This window comes from Nicotiana sylvestris, chromosome 1 (assembly GCF_000393655.2).
Source record: "Nicotiana sylvestris chromosome 1, ASM39365v2, whole genome shotgun sequence".
Taxonomy (NCBI): domain Eukaryota; kingdom Viridiplantae; phylum Streptophyta; class Magnoliopsida; order Solanales; family Solanaceae; genus Nicotiana; species Nicotiana sylvestris.
This window is the reverse complement of record NC_091057.1, coordinates 137,017,359-137,038,789: the sequence shown is the minus strand read 5'-3', so window position 1 is coordinate 137,038,789 and position 21,431 is coordinate 137,017,359. Positions and strand designations below refer to the sequence as shown.

Below are 21,431 nucleotides of genomic sequence, written 5' to 3'. Positions count from 1 at the left end.
GAACTTTGTTTTGATTTCATTTAAGCTGCCCCTTTAAGATTTTGGATCATACAGGTTTGTGCTTGGCTTGATGATATGAGTTGGGCGTAAAGAAAGAAGTGGGGGTTCACATGTCAACCCCAACTTTGTTTGCTGTTGTTGTATACAGATTTGTGTTTCCTTGGTAAGACTAACCTAATTATGCGACTTCCCTGAACATTTGAATCTTTGACCGGTTAAAAAGTACCTGAGCATTAATTATAGCATGATCCGTTGCAATTGTATGATCAAACATTGGGTGCATAGTGTGACCGACAGTAACAACTTGTATCAATTTACACCAAATGAAACCTTAATTCGCGAAATTGTTCACTAGTGATTAGAGATTGCATAATAAAACACTTTCCTTTTCATTCGTGATGGTTGGCTTTCACTTCTCTTTTCGTTGATGGCCGGTTGAAACTTTAAAAAGCGAGAATGTTGAAAGGTTATATTAAAAAATTCCGTTACCGGGAATCGAACCCGGGTCTCCTGGGTGAAAGCCAGATATCCTAACCGCTGGACGATAACGGATTTGTTATGCTGAGGCGTACTTACAAAACTATAAATATGACTTTTCAACAAAATTATGGATTTTAATTTAAATTTGTCTCTTCAACAATATTATGGATTTTAACTTACTGATATGACACAGATATTTTGTAGGCTTATTCATACAGTAATAATTAAACAGTGATAAATTGTTAATAACACATTCCCTCGTAATTTCTAATGCGAGAGCTTAAATTTTTATTATCCTAAATTCTTCCACTTCCATTATTTCTTTGCTTTATGACTTTAATTGATTGGAGAAAATAGGTTGAATATATGAAATTCATACATTACTTGTTTATCAGTAAACTATCTTCTTTTCTTTTCTCTTGGAATATAGATAGATAAAATAACCTTTTTACATTATGTTCATTCACAAAATTATTGTAGTCATTTTCTTTCAATATTTATTAATGTGTTTTTCATATTTTGATCTATATGATGAATCACCATAGCGCACAACTAATACAGTAAACTATATAAAAAATACAAGCGTTCAACAAAATTAATAAGTGGTTCAGCACAACACATTCTTGTAAGTTTGTACTGTGAGGTTACAATATTTAACATGAGTCCAATATGACATGAGACAAGCACCATGATATTATTCACTATTAAAATTTTAAAAAATTAATGACATATTATATTTTAAAAAATATTCATAAAGGGCAACCATTAGTAAGAAAAAATATTGAATGATGCACTTGAAGAAGAGCACATACTTTAAAAGAAAAAAAATTCCAAACTTCTTAAAAATTTAAGCTAGTAATTAACAAAGATTTGACGAGGATGTCACACACCGTATTGTAGCGGGATGGATGAAATAGAGGTTAGCATCCAACGTATTGTATGATAAAAATGTGCCACCGAAACTTATAGGTAAATTTATAGAGTAGTGGTTAGCCGGCCATGTTGTATGGGCAGAGTGTTGGCCAGTAAAGAATTTCCATATCTAGAAGATGAAATTAGCAAAAAAAAATAGCAGAAGATGTGTGGGCACATTAGGTTGGATAAGATTAGGAATGGAGATATTCAGGTGAAGGTGGGTGTGGCTCCTATAGAAGACAAAATGCGGGAAGCGAGACTTAGATGATTCGAACACGTGCAGAGGAGAAGCCTAGATGCTCGGTAAAGAGGTGTGAGCTGTTAGATTTGGCGAGTATGAGAAAAATAGATGGCAGCCTAAGAAGTATTGGGGAGAGGTGGTCATGTAAGATTTGGCGCGGCTCCAGCTTACACAGGGCATGGCCCTTGATAGGAATGTGTAGAGGTCGAACATTAGGTTGTAGGTTATTAGGTAGTTGAGCGTTTTTATACTCCGTACTAGGTGTAAAATTAGTCTAATAGTGTCCTGTCCTTGAATGATGGTGGTACATGTTATGCTCATACAACTTTTTTCGTTCGAGTTTCCTAGTACCTTGCCATTGTTACTGGCTATTGATATTGCTTTCAGTTATTTTTCTGATTTTTTGGTTGTTGGTATTATTTTTTTTGCCTCTGTTGTTGTTTTTGTTCTATTATCTCTTTTCATTTTCTTGAGCCGAAGGTCCATGAGAAATAGAAATACCGTAATACGCCATGAGGAATTCCTACCAGCAAACTTTCCTGTACTCAAAATGAATTATCTAAGTGCTCTCATTTGTCTCATTGTTTATCTCGTAATCATTCGATTCCGCCCCTAAAGCTAGCTCCTAGTCCTCCTCCTCCTCTTTTAGGATAGATTCTCCTTGGTCCTTTTTACAAAACACTCTCGGCCGCCCAAAGGACCGGCTATCTTTCTCTTTATATGCAATATCTTGAAAGGCAAAGAAAAATATCTATCGCCCATGGTAGGGATAAGGTTAGCGTACACGTTAAAATTTGTGGGATTATAAAATAGTTTAAAGCAAATTAAAAATGGGAAACACCAAAAAAGAAAAAGAAAATAGAGGCATAGTGGAAAGTGAGGTGTCTGTAATGACCAAAATACCTCATATAATTGAAGTAGAAAGTCGAAACCTGAGGGGGATTTTGAAATTAAAATATGGTGAAAGTGACAATAGCACTTAGGATCAATTTACAGTCCATGGAGCGTGACAGCGTGTCACCCAAGTCATACTTCATTTTGGCAACGGCGGTATAATGGAAAATTTTCAATTTACAACAAGCTCGACACTACTTAATAGCCACTTTTGAAGGAACCCTACGTTTTCGTTATTTTCAGGTAAGTTGAAGAGAAAGACGAAGATTAACGAGGTAAAAGGCTCTGAATATCCATTTTCAAATCTCTATAATGGATTCATTATCTGTATTATCACGTATTTTTGCGCAAAATTCATGTAGTGTCAAGGCTTTGATCGTAAAAAAGAGAGAATTTTAATGATTTAAGTGCTTTTTTCTTTCTGTACATTGTCTCGGCCAAAAAAGGGATCAGTTTGTTTGATTGGTAATCCGTGTGTTTTGACTTTTGCAGGCAATTTTGAATTCGGATTTTCACGCATCTAAATATGGTACGTTTAGCATTAATCACTTTCTGAGGTGTAGGGTTAGGGTTTTGAGTTCTAATATGTTGTGTTATGAAGCTCTAATTTCTATTTTTCTTTTTCTGTCTCAGCTTCCGCTCTCTTTGCTCAAGACTGCACAGGGGCATCCCATGGTAAGCTTTTGAACCCCCCCCCCCCCCTTCCACCCCAAATGTAGGGGAGGTGGCATGTCTTTGTCTTTTTTTTTTTTTTTTTTCTAGTTTTATTGTTTAGTCCAATTCAAGTCTTTTGTGAGATTTAATGCAGTTAGCTCAATTAGGTTTCTCGAGTTCTGCATATTTTGAATGAACCTGAACTTAATGAATAAAATAGTTATACGAATTCAGATGTATAACTCTAGTTGATCGCGAAACTAAAGAGCGAGAGAATAACAACAATCAGCCCTTATTTTGTCCTTTTGTTAGCTGACGCTTTTCAACTAACATTATCAAAGGCAATAGATTTTGTTTCAGTATAATTTATCAGTTTCTGCATATTGGTATAGTACCTTAAAAATAAGCCTCAAGTCTCTGGATTCCACATGAAGTAGTCGAAACTCGTAACACCCGATGGGTTTATTAGCTTTTGATTACTTGCTTGTATTCATTGAATTATAACAATCTGGAAACTCTTTTTTTTTTCTAATACAGTTGGTGGAGCTAAAAAATGGAGAGACTTATAACGGACATTTGGTGAATTGTGATACTTGGATGAACATCCATCTTCGTGAAGTCATCTGTACATCAAAGGTAAGTCGTCTTTCCGTTTTAATGTTATTGTAGGTTTTCCCATGTATTGGTGGTGTAATGGCACCTGATTTCTTAAAAATTAATGCAGGATGGAGATAGATTTTGGAGAATGCCAGAATGTTATATTCGTGGCAATACCATAAAGTATCTTAGAGTTCCTGACGAGGTTAGTTTATTTTTTTCATTGTTATGATTAGTAATGCCTTTGTGTAGTATTATTTGTTTTTCACTGCCAATAGTGTGTATGGCATTCTTGAACCTTGAACCAAGGGGTCAAAGGCCTGTGCACATATCTTGTAGTTATATGTGTCATTAAATGGTTGCTTTGCTTGGGTGATTGTAAAATCGTTATACTATGAGGTAAGCTTGCCTTGCATTGTCTGCTTATTAGGAAAGAGAGCACAAAAGCCATAGAGAACTGGGGAGAAAAAGTTCAAGGAAGGATCAGCAGTAAAACTTGTCTTCCAAAGTTCACTAACTGATAATTTAAACTAATGATTTGCCAACTCTAAAGAAGTGTAAGCAATAATAACGGGTGGGAACTAAAGGTTGAAACTCCCAGACCCCACGGTGTGGGATAAGACTGGGTATGTTGTTTTTTTAACTAAAGGTTGAAACTTCTAGCACAACTCTAATGTTACTAAGGCTAAATATGAATGTCCCCATAATCATGTTGCCTCTTTACTATTGATAACATAGACTTCTTAAATGAAATTATTGATGTGGATGGAACATTAGTGTTTTAGATGTGGAACCTGAGTGTTTTTTTCAGATAAGATGTGTAACCAAATGGTTTTCAAATAAGATTTGGAACTTAGATCATTCCTTGTTTTTATTTATTTTCCACTATTACAGGCTTATTTTATATCAGATATCATATAATAGAAAAAGATATAAAGTGTTAGAAATAATACGGTCGAACCATTATTGATATTGTTCTTGCTTGCATGGCTGTAGTTCACCGTATATTCGTTTTCCTGTGAGTTACATTTCTGTTAGAGGAGGTGTGAATACTTTGGTTGTGATGCAGTTTAGCCAAATCAGACGGAGTTGTGCTTCCTAAGGGCCATCGAATCTGACACCTTAGGTAGAAGTGCAATTCTATGAAGATGACAATGCGAGTTTGTTTAGTGCTGACCCGCTTGTGAATCCACCCCCTTGCAATTTTGTGCTAAATAAAACAGCAGTGCCTGCTTTCTGCTTTTACTTGCTTCTTTTAGAGCGGGGTATGCACTGTTCGGCTCTGATATTTCATAATTCATGACAGGCACATATGGGAAGTTATCCTAACCTTGTGATGTATAACTCTCTCTCTCTCCACACGTGCGCGTGCGTCTATCTTCCACACACACACATGTATAGTGGATTTAGGAATAGCCTGAGATTCTGGAGCTTAGTTGCACTTCCTTTTTTCTTGATCTTTTATAGGAGTACCAAGAAACCATCTTTTCCTTTTGTTTGTTAGTTTTTTTCCTTTTTTTTTTTTGCTATCATCTTTTGTCATTCGTCTCGGCCTTCACTTTTATGCTAGGAAGAGAGATGGATGGACGATGATGTTTGTCAAAAGCTGTTAACCATGTCTGTCCAGTTCCCTTAGTTTGTTAGGAGGGGGAGTCAAGCTACTAGATAATCTTGGTGTGACCGTACTCATGGAGCTATTTGTCGGATTAATCATTTAATCGAAACCAAAGCATGTAAAAAGAGAGATGAACTTGTTATAAACCTTTCCCAGTGTGCTTTTAGGGATGCAGTTTGTGCTATTGTAAATTGAAGTCATGATACTAGCTTCTCTCTATGCGTCCTTCCACACACATTCATAATTGATTTAGGAATTACCTTGATTTTTGGAGCTTAATTGTGTATCCTTTTGTTGATCTTTTAGGAGTATCAAGAACCATCTTTTCCTAGCGTTTATTTGTTTGTTTCCTCTGTTAGATGCTTTCCTTTTTGTTTACTAGCTAGACAAGTGAAACGGAAAGGATGTTTGAAAGCAGCCATTATCCTAGTTTGTTGTAGCTCTTCCTTTGTTTGGACACAGGGGAAGGCGCGTTTGAAAAGGAGAGGTAGGGGAGAGGAGTGTTCGTGAGCAGCTATCATTTTCTTGAAAAAAGTCATTAAGTTAAGTGGTTCTCCTTGTCAAAAGGGGAAGTCTTTGGGGAATTCAGTTCAATTGATGTTAAGAGTATGCAAATGTAATTCATGTTGGATCACTTGTTACACATAATGCTTTGGCTGTTGAGACTTATGGCAGTACCGGGTAGCATCATGTGTTCTTAGCTTGTGAGACTTTCCTTATTGATGTATAATGTTCACAACAAATTAACAGATACGAAGTGCTGTCAAAACCATAGTTAGGTAGCTTATGAGATTTGATGTTTGCCAAACATGGCATACATCATTATTGTGCTGTAGTAAATGTTAATTGAAAACCTCCTATATCCCTTAAGCCGTGAATCGAAGCTTTACTTTCACAAAAAATGGAAAAGATTGCAGTTTGCCTTTACTTTTATTCATGAAATAACTGCAGTATTGCAACTTTAGTTTCTGAGAGCTTAGGCTTTGTAGATATTGTTTTTGTGTGTTTATATGTATTCCTACGTATGGACATATATACATGTGTTTACTGGTTGGAATAGTTCATTTTTATCACTGGGGTTGGAGACTGAGTTCACAGTAAATTATAAATTCTGGAAGCTTGGTCTGCCCTTGGCTCTTTGTTTGACCGAGTTAATAATCCCTCTTAGTGCTGTTTGGTTAACTATACTATTTGCATTCTTTTCCAGGTGATTGATAAAGTTCAGGAAGAAGCAAAAAGCCGTGCAGGTACTACTTTGGACTAGTAATTTTCAGAAAGTTTATAACCACTTCTATTTTAGCTTTTGGATCAGTATGGGGTTTGTTCATCATACAATTTTTCCTGCTCGCGTAGGACTAGTTTTTCAACATTCAGCTTAATTTTAGGTATATTAATTGTTTCCTCCAACCAGAAGTTGTAGACCCAATGCATGTGTATAATGAAAAGAATATTTAATTTTCAATTCAAGTATAATTTGTTGGGAATCAAATTGAAATAGTAATATTTTAGATGTTTTTCAAGAAAATGGTAAAAGGTAAAAAATATGAGATATACGCTGAGAAAGGTGTGGAAAATTATTAATTTAACCTCATAATTATTTAAGTTGTAAGAGCATTGCTGGTAAAAGAAACGAAGATAGTTAATAAGGGATGTTTAGGCTTTATAAAATATATAGATTATTAGGCTTTTGGATCGTTCTCATCTCGATAATATAGAGCTTCCCACATGGTAATCTTGGCATGGCATGGTCACATGCTGTGTTACATGGATCCTCCATTTACTTACGTCGATTGGTGTTGACACAACACGACACGACACCAATGCTACTCTGTGGTGGGGAAGGGTCAAGAAGTTCCTTTTGTCCAATCTAAGTTTCATTAAAATAGTACTTGTGAACTGTATTGATCTTTTAAGCCATATTATTGACCTGTCATACTGGTGGATAAATAGAATTTTGGATCACATTAACATGATCTTTGATGGAATGTAGATATTGGGGATCATTAGTCTGTTTGGCGGGATTACTTATTGGTTCATCTTGTACTTGCAAGTCATTAACTCTGCGAAGTTGTTAGACTGGGGTTATTTGACAAATATTAAGTAAACAGTGTATGTGGTTTAATAATAACATGCATCTTTTATTTTGCCTCTTTTTAGAGAACCTTCTACTATGCATGAACGTGCTCTTGCTCCATGTTGGTTAATTCCATAATATAGTATCTTGTTAATTCTTTTTGATTTACTCCTTAAACTTTTGCAGATAGAAAACCACCTGGTGTAGGAGGACGAGGAAGGGGAAGAGGTAGGGATGAAAGTGCTTCTGGAAGACAGGCGAAAGGCATTGGGCGTGGAATGGAAGATGCAGGTGCCAAAGGCCGGGGCAAAGGAGGACCTAGTGCCAAGTCTGGTGGAAAAGGTATGAAGTGTTCAATGAAAGTTTATACCTAATTTTGTGCTTATTCTCTTAAAAGTTTATGTTATCCCTAAGTTTCAATTCGAGGCCTGGCATTTTCATGTGAGATATTTTATTCATGCAATGCATTTATATCTAGCAATACACCTAAGCAGAATGAGGAGACTGATTGCCATGTCAATGCTTGAAACAGTCTCCTTAGAAGAAGTTTCTAACAGTCATCAAGTAATTGAGAACTCACCATTTATAGCCATTTGCTAATCAGATGATTCTGGATCGGATTTCTTTTACAGGTGGAGGCCGTGGACGTGGCTAGTCATCTTCATTTAGAGGCAATGAAACCAGATGACAAGTGTCACTTTAAAGGCATATTAGATATGTTGTATCTAATTTTGTTTATACTGCCAAATTATGAAGGTGGTTCTAGGAGGAAAGGCTGCTTCCAGTTAATTTGAGATGGGAGTGTATTTAGGCTTGAAATGCTCACTCTCAGATTGATCAGTGTTTTTCTCTTTTGAGTGAAGAAAAATGTTAGCGAGCTCGTGTCTTGAAAATATTTGCCCATCAGTATGTGTGTAATCTTAAATGAAAACTGAGCTAGTTTTCTTTGCCGAATTCGAGGTATTGAGGATCTAGTTAAAGATGCTTTTCACTTTAATACTGGAATGCTAGGACTAGACGAAACCATTCAGATCTTTAATGTTGTGATTTTCTTTCGTTTTTCCTCTAGTTTAATGGTATTATTATTGTTATTATAATTATTTGGGGGGCAAACTTTTTCTCCTTTTTGATGAAAGTAAACTTTATTTTACTGTTATTTTTCAAAAAATGTAGGCTTTTTATTATAAAAAGTTGTGATTAATGAATCTTTATATAGTTTTTAAGCATGCAAAATTTGGACGAGCTCGTTGAAAATGTGATATTTTTACTTGTATTTTTGTTTCTTCATTCATTTGCCATGAAGCATCTTTCTGGATTAACGTAGTGGGGTGCGACGGGTTAGTTTTTTTTGTTTGAGGTTTCACGAAAGACTTCAATTAATAGTACAATGGGTCCAAGAAAACTTATCCTATAATTGAATCTAGTCGAGGACGGTCACGCAATCGTATAAAGACAAACTGATTGTCGAATACAGACAAAATTAACAAATCGATTCTAGTTGCAATATCTTTTTTGTCTTCAAAAGATTCCTATCCTCATTTCTATTGAGCTGCTGAGTTACTATTCCCTATTCCCTTGTGTCAATTGTCATAAGCCGTTAGTGTAGTTGATGATGGCTGATATCAAAGTAGATATGGCTCAACATGACCAGCAGCAGCATGTCATAGTTGAAGCTCCAGAAATGGAGAAACAAGTTAAGCCTCAAAAGACAAAGCGAGTGGCTTCCCTTGATATTTTCAGAGGCCTCACTGTTGCAGTAAGTTTGGCCATCTATTTCTTCTAATGGCTTTCTTGGCCTGGACTCTTGAAACCATCAATGTTCTCTAAAATAGACTCATACAATAGTTGTGATAACAATTAAGTTTTGGTGTAGAGGACTCCTGCACTCATGGTTTTTTTAACAATGGCGGCGAATTTAGTATATATCTATATATTTTTTAAAAAGAAATGTTGATTACAGTTTACACATAAAACTCGAGTCCAAGGGATTAAGGATTGCAAGCTTTATCTGCGTAAACATAAAGAGGGCAGTCAACTTCATATTTCTCTCTACACCCTAGCATTTCTGTTGGGGGGTAGACAGATAGAAATTTTACTTTACTTTGTTGGGATAACAGACTGAATTGGACTCTCTCAGCTTGACCAAGCTTATCTCATTTTATGCTCAGATAATGGCCGTAGAATAATTAAAAATGTACACCTCTGATTTATATTAACAAGTTAAACTTTTTTGTTGGTGTGACTGTATTGAGCTATCTTGTGCTTAGTGATGCGACTACAAGCATATTTTAAAACTAATTTATACTGGCTTATTGTGTTTACCAGAAGTTTGTTTCTTGATTGAGGTTTCTTGCAATTTCCAGAGGATCCGTAAACATGTTTTAATAATAATCTACCCTCCTCCCAACTTACATACCAGACTATGTCCGCGACAGGGTTCAAAAAATAAATAAAAATATTCTGTATCCTATTTGTCCTGTGCCCTATAGTGACCTGGAAAATTTTAGAGTGTAGGAATTTCAATAGTTATCTATTTTTTCATTAATTTTCTTAGTCCCATGATTTGCTTGGACTAAATTATCGTAATCTGCTCAGTGGATGTGGAAGTAAATCACATATTATCATTGTTGCCTTGAAAACTTGCTGAGGTTTGTCGAATTTGTAGCTGATGGTGTTGGTTGATGATGCTGGAGGAGAATGGCCTATGATTGGGCATGCACCATGGAACGGTTGCAATCTTGCAGATTTTGTGATGCCATTCTTTCTGTTTATTGTGGGAATGGCCATAGCACTTGCTCTCAAGGTTCTCTCCGCATTTTTGCCCATTTATAAGAATATAAACTCAGGAAGTAGTTCATACTCATTGGTGCTGATTGTGTAGAAAATACCAGAAAAGCTAGTGGCCATCAGAAAGGTGATACTAAGGGCTCTCAAACTTCTATTCTGGGGCCTCCTTTTACAAGGTTACTTCTCTTTCTTTCTTCTTTCTTTTATTCTCGCTTTTCAATTTGCAAAAATTAAGGAGAGATGCATTCTATTGATATCCAATATAGCATATAAAATCTAGGCCAAGTGTTAGCAAGCTTCTGTTTCTGCCAACTTTTGCTATTGCAACAATGTATTAGCTCGGATGAATTTACAAATCCTTTATCCTTTAAAATGGCCATGTTTGGAATTTGGCCATTCATTCAGAACGAAGGATCAGTAATGACTTTTAGTTGTTAGCTTCCCTTTAGGAAACAGAATTGTGTTTGGCTACGAATAGAAAGTCTCGACCATGTGGTAACTGTCTTAGGGAAATAGGCAGTGGGAATTCACTGGTCTTGCATCTCATCTTTCTTCTTCCCAAAGTCATTACGAGCCTAACTTCATCTTTGAATTGTGAAGGAGGTTATTTCCAGGATCTTGACAAGCTAAAATATGGTGTCGACATGAATAGGATAAGGTGGTGTGGCATTCTCCAGGTAGTATTTGATCCCAACCCCTTTTTTTGAATGCTAATATCTTGTATTGGTGATAATTTTTCTGCTTTTTATCTTTCTAGAGAATTGCTCTCGCTTACTTGGTAGTGGCAATAATAGAAATAACAACCAGACAAACCCAACCCAAGGAACTACCAACTCGATGGTTCTCCATATTCAAGATATACTATTGGCAATGGTGAGTATTTTTTCGGTGTTGCTAAAGTGGTGATAGCATTAAGGATAACTAAGTTAGAACTTAACATTTCTTTCATAATTTCAGGGTTATTGGAGCATGTGTCTTAATAATTTACTTGGCCACATTATACGGAACATATGTTCCTGACTGGCATTTTGTTGTCCAGAACCCGGATAGTGTTGATTTTGGGAAGATTTTGACTGTGAGATTTACTCATCCGTGTTCCAAATTCAACTCTAGTATTTCTGTCATCAGAAGTCAAGATATTCCATTTTGGTGTTAGGTTACTTGCAACGTGAGAGGAAATCTGGATCCTCCTTGCAATGCAGTGGGTTATATTGACAGACAAGTACTTGGAATCAATCACTTGTATCCACGTCCTGCTTGGAAGAGATCCAAGGTGATTAGTTCTGTACAAAGTTTATCTGTTCGCTTAATTCTTATGCTTCTTTATCAATCTATCTATTTTTCACTCAGTTAAGTTCACCTGGTAATTAATATATTGTTGATCTTTATTCTGCAGGCTTGCACTAAAGATTCCCCATATGTGGGACCTTTCAGGGACGATGCTCCATTATGGTGTTTTGCGCCATTTGAACCTGAAGGAATTCTGAGGTAGGACGCTTATACCAATTCTTCAAGGCTCGTTAGACTGGAAATAACTTCTCTCTTTCCTAGTTTTCTACTTGATGAATAAAAACTTGTAATGCTGGATACCTTCATGCTGTTTACTAATGTTCCAAGTTTTCCTGTCTGGTAAATTTTTCTACTTATGACTACAGCTCGATTTCTGCTATTCTCTCTACAGTCATTGGAGTTCATTTTGGACATGTCCTTATCCATATGAAGGTTAAGTCAAAATCTTCTAGACATGACCATCTCACCAAATTACAGCATAGTTCCTGATATTCAGATCTTGATGAAATTTCAGGATCACACATCCAGACTTTTGCATTGGGTTGTCATGGGCATAGCTCTTTTGGTTTTAGGAATTATTCTCCATTTCACAGATGGTAAAATTTGGATTATATGAAGTGGACTCAGGGCTAGCTATTTTTACCTCTTGTCTCTTATCTTTCTCATTTTTTCTTTGGTGGTGGTGTTGAATACAGCTATTCCTTTAAATAAGCAACTATACACCTTCAGCTATGTTTGTGTAACCTCAGGAGCAGCCGCGTTAGTGTTCTCTGCTTTCTACATTCTGGTACACTAGTCTTGTAAACTCTGATCACTTGTATTATTATTCTGTGCTACAAATTGAACTGATCGATTTGGGACATTAGAATTTGGGATGTATAGACCTTTACAGCTAAATCATACTTGCCTCTGAAATGCATTATTAGGAACAAAAATTCTCAAGGTTCAAGTTGACATTCCAAGTTTTCAAGTCTTATGGTTTTCATAATGAGAATGTAGCTGGAATTTTGAAGAGTTGTGTAATTTTTAACAAGAAAGCTTCGAATGACAACATTCTGATGCATGATTACTGTTGCAAGATTCTCAAATTTTAATTCCTAGTCTTTTCTTTTGCGATACAGGTTGATATTTTGAACTTGAAGTATGTATTTCTGCCACTGGAATGGATTGGAATGAATGCCATGCTTGTTTATGTAATGGCCGCTGGAGGAATATTTGCAGGCTTCATCAACGGCTGGTATTACGAGGATCCTCACAACACACTGGTGCTTCTTTCATTACTCTTCTCCCTTTTGATATTCTGCAGTTCCTTTGTCTACAGATAGTTGGTGAGACCTTAAATTATCCATACACAAATGGCATGATAGCAAACTTAATTTGACAAATAAAACTGAAAGTAAACGAGATCTTGGTACTATATTTATCCTGTATCAGTTCATTGCTGTTTAAATAAACTGATTGAACTCTCAACAATTGCAGATATATTGGATAAAGAAGCACATTTTCATTGGAGTATGGCATTCAACAAGAGTGGGAACTCTTCTTTATGTAATCTTTGGCGAGATTCTGTTCTGGGCTATCGTTGCTGGCCTACTTCATCGATTAGGCATATACTGGAAGCTTTAGTTCTGATGAAATCCTGCATCTTCTGCTTGCTTATCTAAGATAAGATATAGTAAGTAGTTTTGTACTAGCTAGTTATGGAGAGCAAGTGGCTAGAAGTTCAATACATCTTGCTGTACAAATGTATAATACAGATTTCATTGGTTATTGCTTGTAAGAAAAACAATATTTCCATTGGAATTCATGTCAATTCTTCAAGTTTATTTGGACTTTCTTGTTGAATTATCTAACAAAATGACAGAAAAGGGATTGCTTTCATCCTTGGTATTTCTTGAGCTTTCTGATAAATGGTTAGAAAGAAAAAGTTTCACTTAAAATTGAAAAACCTCCTTAGTTTGAATGTCTCTGCACTTGCAAACGTGTAACTAGATATGATGTGAAGTAGAGGTATTGCCATCAGTAATTCTAGAGAGAGAACCAACTTTAACAGTACTCCGATATAGCCAGTGGCGTAGACATTTTTTTTATAAGTGATGTCAATGTTTGAAAAAATGAACAAAAGAACAAATGACTATAATGATAAGCAGTGTCATTTTCTATATTTATACCCAATAATTTCATCTTTCTATATGTATATTTAGTAAAATTCTGGACACATGACACTGCTTGGGAAAGGGTGTGAACGCCCCTGAATATTGCAACAAAAAAATGTTCGAAAAAAATTAACCTATTCTAAAAAAGTTTGACTATAATTAACTAGCGCATCAAAAGTTTTCAATTTTTTTTTAAACTTTTTCTCTACTCTGATCAAATATAGTCATATAAAAGAGAAACGGATGGAGCATAAACTAAGTGGGCGTTTGGACATAAGAATTGTAAAATTCCAAAAAAAAAGGTAAAAAAAAAATTCTAGTGAAAATGGTATTTGAAAATTAGAGTTGTGTTTGGACGTGAATATAATTTTGGATTGTTTTTGAAGTTTTGTGAGTGATCGGAGTGAAAATTTTGAAAAATAAATTTTTGGAGTTTTTTTATATTTTTAAAAAAATTTAAAATTCATCTTCAAGTGAAAATTGAAAATTTTATGGCCAAATACAGATTTCGAAAAAAATGTGAAAGTTTTTCGAAAAAAAAAAAGAAGAAGAAATTTTGAAAAAACAAATGATCAATTTTCACTTGCCGTTTGCTTTTAACGGGCCTCTACTCGTGGGTTGGGCCAAAATAGACCAACTCGAACTGTGTTGAGACGGCCCGCTAGGCCCTAATTTTTCTTGGAGAAGAAGACTGACGATGAAAAGAAGAGAATATAAAGGTTTCTGATTGTACAAGTTACACAGATCGACTATCTAACTCCGTTTTCTACCCGGATTTCTCATAAAAACACAAGCTTTATTTTTTCTATAGAAGATACGATGGCAACGGCGATGGCTGAGGATAGCAACTTCGAAGACGATCAGCTCCATGCTATGTCCACGGATGATATTATTAGGGCTTCTCGCCTTCTGGACAATGAAATTCGAATCATTAGGGTACCTACCGATCTCTCGGAGTTAATATTCTGTTTGTTGAATGCTTTTGTTTTTACGGCTTCGATTTTTGACTATTTGACTTGAATGGTGAATTTATAGGAAGAGCTACAGAGGACGAATCTAGAGGTGGATTCGTTCAAGGAGAAGATAAAGGAGAATCAAGAGAAAATTAAGCTCAATAAACAACTTCCTTACTTGGTCGGCAACATTGTTGAGGTCAGTCATTATGTTTTTCTCAATATCTTGCTTTGACGCCTATCTTTAGCAAGTTATATTTACATATAGGAAAAAGAAAAAGGAATTGTAGAGAGTTTTGCACCGGATATGGCGATTGGCTACATTACCTTTTCAACTAAGAGGCTTTACAACTCGTAGGATGTGCTATGGATTCTGATTTTGATGTATTTCTTTTGCCTGGACTAATTTATTGTCACGAAAACTAACACTGTACCGTTACTATGATACTATGGACTAAAACTCACCCAATTAAGATGCTGACATGCTATGTATGCATATACTGTATATTTGTATTTGATTGTCTTTGCAGTATTATATTGTTCAATTGATTGGAGAGTTCAAAAAAGAAAATTTATCTAGTGTCAATTTAAGTGCGGAAATTGCATTTTCGGGATCAGATAGATAGGGAAATAGGAAGATGGTTTAGAGGAACATAAATTGGGCAGGACAGAGGACAGTGACTGCTGTGCTTCCTTTTCTTGAGTGCTTGAATCTGTTTCCCAGTAATCTCAGTTTTTTTTTTTTTTTTTTAACACGTTGAACTGTGAGATTGCAAATTTTGATGCTTTTCCTTTTTCCTTTTTTGGTTATTAAGAATATGTGTTCATGGAAGAAGTAGTAGAGAAATTTAACTTTGAAGCACATCTAATTCTGGTATCTTACAGATTTTGGAGATGAATCCAGAGGAAGAAGCTGAGGAGGATGGTGCAAATATTGATCTCGACTCACAAAGGAAGGGAAAGTGTGTTGTACTGAAAACATCCACACGTCAGGTGAGGGGTCGAATCATAGGATTATGTCATTTGCTTTATAGGTATATATTGTCGTTATTACTATCCAAACTCTCTTTTTCTACTTCTCCTGGATGGAGCCCAACTTTCCGTAAAAATAGCATGGGCTAGCCAGTTTTCGGACTAGTCATTCAAAAATAGCCATCATTTGCAAAGTTATTAAAAAATAGCCACTATTTTGCTGCAACACGAAAAGTTCCAGCATAATATACTGGAGATCGGTGCACCTGTGTATGAACTTCCAGTATATTATGCTGGAATTTCAACACGCAGAAACTTCCAGTATAATATACTGGACCGGTATATTATACCCACTTGTTGGGACCAAACTGGGTTTGTTGTTGTTGTTACCGGTATATTATACTGGAACTCCAGTATAATATACTGGAGTATTTTTCCGGATTTTGAATAGTGTTTTCGTTCAGATTTATCTTTACATGAAAAATGGCTAAATTTTGATTACTTTTGAAACTGTGGCGCTATTTTTGAATGACTACTTGTAAATCTGACTATTTTTGAATTTCTCCCCAACTTTCCTGCTGTTCTGCTTAATCCTTCTTCGACAGGTTCTTTAAGTTATATTCTCTTTAGATGCTAAATTGAACTGTTCCCTATTGCCAATTACAGACAATTTTCTTGCCTGTCGTTGGCCTTGTTGATCCTGACAATTTGAAACCTGGTGATCTGGTTGGAGTAAACAAAGACAGTTATTTGATATTGGATACTTTGCCATCTGAATATGACTCTCGGGTTAAGGCAATGGAAGTTGATGAAAAGCCAACTGAAGACTACAATGACATTGGAGGCTTGGAGAAACAGATTCAAGAACTTGTCGAGGCAATTGTTTTGCCTATGACACACAAGGAACGATTCCAGAAATTAGGCGTTCGTCCTCCAAAGGGAGTCCTTTTGTATGGGCCTCCAGGGACTGGGAAAACACTCATGGCTCGAGCCTGTGCTGCACAGACAAATGCTACTTTTCTTAAGCTAGCTGGACCCCAGCTCGTGCAGGTAGATCTTTTTCGGCTTTTTAAGCCTACTGTGTTTAATTGCATTAGATTTATTTGAATTTTAACTCTCTTGTGCCGGATAGGCGAGAACCTAGTTTTTTTGCTCTTTTCATTGGTCCTGGCAATTTTGACTAAGAATTGCTGTAAAGTATACTTGTCTCTTTGAAATTACACCTATTCAGATCCTAGAGCTCTGGATTTGATTTTGTCTGAAACGTGAGGATTAGATCTACTTCCACAAAGCTCCTCACTTGTCAAAAATAAAAAGATCTACTTCCAGAAAGCATTTTTATTATTGATATTATGCTTAAAAGTTTGGTCATGGCATGCGTTCTCATTTAAACTTACTCGTGATTATTTGAAGGAAAAGAAAAAGCTTATGACTTTGTAAAAACTTTAGGTTGGATTTACATGCAGTTATTACAGATATATAAGTGATCCTAGGTATAAAGGTTAGTGTACAGTCAGGATATTAAGTAACCATAACCATCTACTAATTATCCATTATCCATGGTGGTTAGGGTATACCATCTCCCTTTTTGCTAGTATTCTTATCAGGAACAGGTTGTATCTATATCACTCATCTTTACGATTTGGTATCTCTAGTTCTAAATACTGAACATGTCAGCATTTGTTTTTGTTTTTCTGATTGGTAAGTGATGACACGTTAGTTTAAGCTCATCAAATGATTTCCTATTGTTAACTGTCCAAAATGACAAAATTTGAATTCATGTTGTGAACTTATGATCACGTAATTATTTGGCATTTATTATATTATTGATTGGCTTTCTGAAGTTTACTCTCAACTGCTACATCGAAAATTTACAATTTTGCGTACACAATTTGAAGTTTTTACACAATTGGGCTGCTGATTAATGCTTGTGCTAACTTTAGATGTTCATTGGAGATGGCGCAAAACTTGTTCGTGATGCTTTCGAGCTGGCAAAGGAGAAATCACCTTGCATTATTTTCATTGATGAGATTGATGCTATAGGCACAAAGCGTTTTGATAGGTACACTATATACTTTGATTTGCTTTGCACAAATATGTACTTAACCTTGCATGCCATAATATCCCCCGTCTCAGTAAACATATTAGCTAAGGAACTATGTTGGAGTTACTTAATCTAACTACGTAATGTTGTTATTTTGCAGCGAAGTTAGTGGGGATCGAGAGGTCCAACGAACTATGTTGGAGTTACTTAATCAGCTCGATGGTTTTAGCAGTGATGATCGGATTAAGGTTCTTGTCGACTTATAACTATTTATGCATACACCTTTTTTTTAAGTCCAACTTTGTGGTTCAGATCTTGAGCATGATTTTCCTGTCCAAAAAATTACCTTGCAAGTGGTTTCAAGATTTTAGCTGAGAATAACTGCAAAGGCTAAAAAAAGAGATCTTCAGTTTTCTGCTTCTATACATTTTTATTAAACTGTTTTGGTCTCTTTGTTCACTTCAGGTAATAGCTGCAACAAACAGAGCTGATATTTTGGATCCTGCTTTGATGAGATCTGGTCGATTGGATCGTAAGATTGAGTTCCCCCACCCAACAGAGGAAGCCAGGGCTAGGATCTTGCAGGTGGGGTACTCTGCTAAACATGTCTCAGCTCATTTCTCTTTTGCTTGCCTTGGTTAGCTACTATGAAATGAGTTCTTGAGTATTTTGCTTTTAACATCTTTTGGTTATTTTCCAACTGCAGATCCACTCCAGAAAGATGAATGTTAACCCAGACGTTAATTTTGAAGAATTGGCTCGATCAACAGATGATTTTAATGGGGCACAATTGAAAGCTGTATGTGTTGAGGCAGGCATGCTAGCACTTCGTCGCGATGCCACCGAGGTCTCTATTCTCTCTCCTACATTGTGTGCCCCCCCCCCCCCAAATATGTGCATAGTTGGGGTGATGGTCTGGCTATTATCTTTATGATGTTTGACTTAAGTTCTGCATCTCATCATGTTAGGGGGTTAAAAAGCTCAAGCAGTTCAAGTTTTTGATGATACCAGAAGCTTGAGAAATTTAAATGATTTTAAAGATGAATAAGTTTTAAGAATTGACACGTGTTTTAAGAAATTTCAAGTGCTTTGGCTATAAGGTAAAAATGAAATCCAATTGCTTTTCCAAAAAATATTATCCTTCCCAACAGTTATATAGTTACATAAAGCACATATTCTTTTTTAAGCACATGATAAAGTTTAGGCTTCTACCCTGGTCTCAGAGACGAATTTACGTGGAGAGGGGTGGGGTACATGCACCCATGCTCCCTTCCCTAAGCTATGTATAAAATACTAATTTTTTTATTTATGTGGTTAAATATGTTTGTGGCCACCCATGCTCAAGTGATTGGTTTGGTGCATTGGTGGCTAAGTGCCCCTCTTATCTTCTTTTTGACCCCAAGGTGAGGGGTTCGATCCCCATACAATTCTTTTTGATTAATTTCTTTTATTATTAATTACAGTAAATAAATTTCCATTTTCCCACACCCTTTTCAATTAACAACATAATCGTATGCCCTTTCTTTCTTTTCAATTAACAAACAAATACATTTTTTTTTTTACTTCTTTAAAAAGAAAATTCCTTTTTGCCTATGGCTTTTTTATTTTCTTCTTTTAATCATTCTCTTGAGCCGAGGGTCTCCTGGAAACAACCTCTCTGCCCCTCGGGGTAGGGGTAAGGTCTGCGTACATATTACCCTCCCCAGACCCCACTTGTGGGATTACACTGGGATGTTGTTGTTGTTGTTGTTGTAATTATTCTTTTGAGTACAAAACTTTGAAATCCCTAAAAACAAAGTACTCATGACTCGTCTCTCTCGGCTCGGAGGCTCTCAGTGGATTCAAAGCAGGAAAACCTCGCCTCAATATTAAGCGCCGCTTTTAAAATCTTTTTTAAATGATTGTTTAGTTTGTTGTATAGGGTGTAAGATATTTAAAACTGTAAGTAATGATGTTATTATTGACCATTTTCAATAAAAACTCGTCGAGGACAATTGTATAGTGAATGATATTTTTTGCGAATATAGTATTAATATAGTTTGCTTGTCAACTTGCGGCCATCATAAAATTTTATGTAATGGAACCAAATATCTATCTTAAAGATAATAGTGCACTCATAGTATTAAAATCCTGAATCCGCTCTACCTGGTCTGATATATTATATTCATAATAACAGTAATTGAATTGAACTGGTCCATTACGTCTGCCCTTCTTGCAGTTCACTGGTGACTAATACATATGATGATCTATATTTCATAATTAAAAAAGATATGTGATGCTCTCTCTATACTTGTACATGTCTGAAGTTCGTCTTGGGGAGGCTAATCAACTGTGGCAAAACAGAATCCCCATTCTTTTTAGGTTTGCAAGCCATCTAATTCTGTGTCCGCTCTCTTGCAGGTTACGCATGAAGACTTCAACGAAGGTATCATTCAAGTTCAAGCCAAGAAGAAAGCCAGCTTAAACTACTATGCCTAAACTGATCATAGGCGCCAAAGAGAGCTGCATTTAGCTTTTCAAAGTTGATATGGCTGCTGAAATGCCCTACACCACCTTCCTCTTCTCTTTCCCTCTTGACGTTGCAACTGCCATGCCCTTCACTGCCCCCTCCCAATCACTTTGCTTTCACTGTTCTTTCTTTCTGGAGAGCGGTTAGGGGGAATGAATGGAAGACTTTCTTGATGATTGTTGATATCAGAAAGGTTCTTCTAGTGTGTGAATCTCTTCCTGAATTTGTTCTTTTTATATTTTCCTATTGTATAACTTAATGACCCAGACTCTCTGAGTAGCCTAGAGCTATATTGGCAATCTTTTGAGCTATATTGGCAATGTGTTAATTAGAATTTATCCTTAGCTTTGGACGAGAGCTACCCAAAAACTTAAGATCTGTTGTAGGATCTTCTACGTGCTTATGAATTATGATTGGGGATGATTTTGTTGCAGCTCCAACCTTGTAGATTACCAGCATTCGTTGCCACATGTGATAGAAGATATTTCACCAGAATGCATTTTAATTCTGATCTTCTTGACGCTTTCAAGAAGGATTAAAATGTGTTCGAACAAATAAATAAAAATCTAAAATTCCTAACAAAATGAAAATATTTAAAAGGTGCATTCGTAAAATTTCTAACTAAATAATAGAGGAAAGTAACTTTTTCAAGAAGGAATCAAATTTATTTCAATTTTCAAAAGTTCTTATTGTAAATAAAAGAAACAATATACTTTTTTCAAGAAAGAATCTAATCGTCTTTGTTCCTAAAATACATTACAGCAACAACAACAAGCCCACCAATTTCTCACAAGCGGAATGTGGGGAGGGTAAGATGTACGCAGCCTTACCCCTACCCTATAAGAACAGAGAGATTGTTTCCTATAGACCCTCGACTGGAGAACGAATGAAAAAAATAATGTCAACAAGTAGGAATAACAACAAGATAAAAAAGATCGAATCCAAAAAAGTAGTTAACTCTATGTATTAATAGTAATTTATGAATAAAAGAATATCATACTAACACTAATGTTATCGGACTGGGTAAGACAAAGATAAACGCTCGACTACCTACTAACATTCTATCCTAATCCTCGACATCCACACCCTCCTATCTAGTAGGGATGCTTATTGGGTGGATTGGACGGATTATTATGCTTAACGGTTCGGCTATCGGTTATCGGATTATAAATGTAATAATTCGCTAGCCATCCAATAAGACAATTGGCGGATTGGTATCAGATTTATGATTATCTGACGGTTATCGAGCG

The 21,431-nt window shown here is 35.9% G+C and overlaps 3 protein-coding genes and 2 non-coding genes across 7 annotated transcripts; 4 read left to right on the top strand and 1 right to left on the bottom strand.

Annotated features, from left to right (window-relative positions):
- Nucleotides 1-480: 480 nt before the first annotated feature.
- TRNAE-UUC (transfer RNA glutamic acid (anticodon UUC)) lies at nt 481-552 on the bottom strand. The gene has a single exon. It is a non-coding gene; the product is annotated as a tRNA-Glu (tRNA).
- Nucleotides 553-2,625: 2,073 nt separating this feature from the next.
- LOC104231212 (probable U6 snRNA-associated Sm-like protein LSm4) lies at nt 2,626-8,424 on the top strand. 2 transcript variants are annotated; one of them, XM_009784165.2, is made up of 8 exons: nt 2,626-2,773; nt 3,023-3,059; nt 3,164-3,205; nt 3,722-3,820; nt 3,909-3,986; nt 6,604-6,643; nt 7,657-7,812; nt 8,103-8,424. In XM_009784165.2, the coding sequence occupies exons 2-8, from the start codon at nt 3,057-3,059 to the stop codon at nt 8,123-8,125; spliced, it is 441 nt and encodes a 146-aa protein (XP_009782467.1). In that variant the 5' UTR covers nt 2,626-2,773; nt 3,023-3,056; the 3' UTR covers nt 8,126-8,424. The 2 variants fall into 2 exon arrangements, with proteins under 2 accessions (XP_009782467.1, XP_009782466.1); XM_009784164.2 differs by having other exon boundaries at nt 2,668-2,805.
- Nucleotides 4,837-4,962, top strand: LOC138882034 (small nucleolar RNA snoR127). The gene has a single exon (XR_011403495.1). It is a non-coding gene; the product is annotated as a small nucleolar RNA snoR127 (small nucleolar RNA).
- A 567-nt stretch (nt 8,425-8,991) lies between the features above and the next one.
- LOC104231213 (uncharacterized) lies at nt 8,992-13,373 on the top strand. 2 transcript variants are annotated; one of them, XM_009784166.2, is made up of 13 exons: nt 8,992-9,226; nt 10,136-10,273; nt 10,352-10,433; nt 10,858-10,934; nt 11,015-11,130; nt 11,215-11,332; nt 11,414-11,530; nt 11,654-11,745; nt 11,913-11,979; nt 12,062-12,143; nt 12,243-12,334; nt 12,669-12,812; nt 13,027-13,373. In XM_009784166.2, the coding sequence occupies exons 1-13, from the start codon at nt 9,080-9,082 to the stop codon at nt 13,171-13,173; spliced, it is 1,419 nt and encodes a 472-aa protein (XP_009782468.1). In that variant the 5' UTR covers nt 8,992-9,079; the 3' UTR covers nt 13,174-13,373. The 2 variants fall into 2 exon arrangements, with proteins under 2 accessions (XP_009782468.1, XP_009782469.1); XM_009784167.2 differs by having other exon boundaries at nt 9,014-9,226; nt 10,362-10,433.
- A 1,066-nt stretch (nt 13,374-14,439) lies between these two features.
- LOC104231214 (26S proteasome regulatory subunit 6A homolog) lies at nt 14,440-20,614 on the top strand. Its single transcript, XM_009784169.2, has 9 exons — nt 14,440-14,639; nt 14,739-14,855; nt 15,542-15,649; nt 16,295-16,678; nt 17,572-17,690; nt 17,833-17,920; nt 18,138-18,257; nt 18,379-18,519; nt 20,073-20,614. Exons 1-9 carry the CDS (start codon nt 14,523-14,525, stop codon nt 20,148-20,150), a joined length of 1,272 nt encoding a protein of 423 aa, XP_009782471.1. The 5' UTR covers nt 14,440-14,522; the 3' UTR covers nt 20,151-20,614.
- Nucleotides 20,615-21,431: the final 817 nt, after the last annotated feature.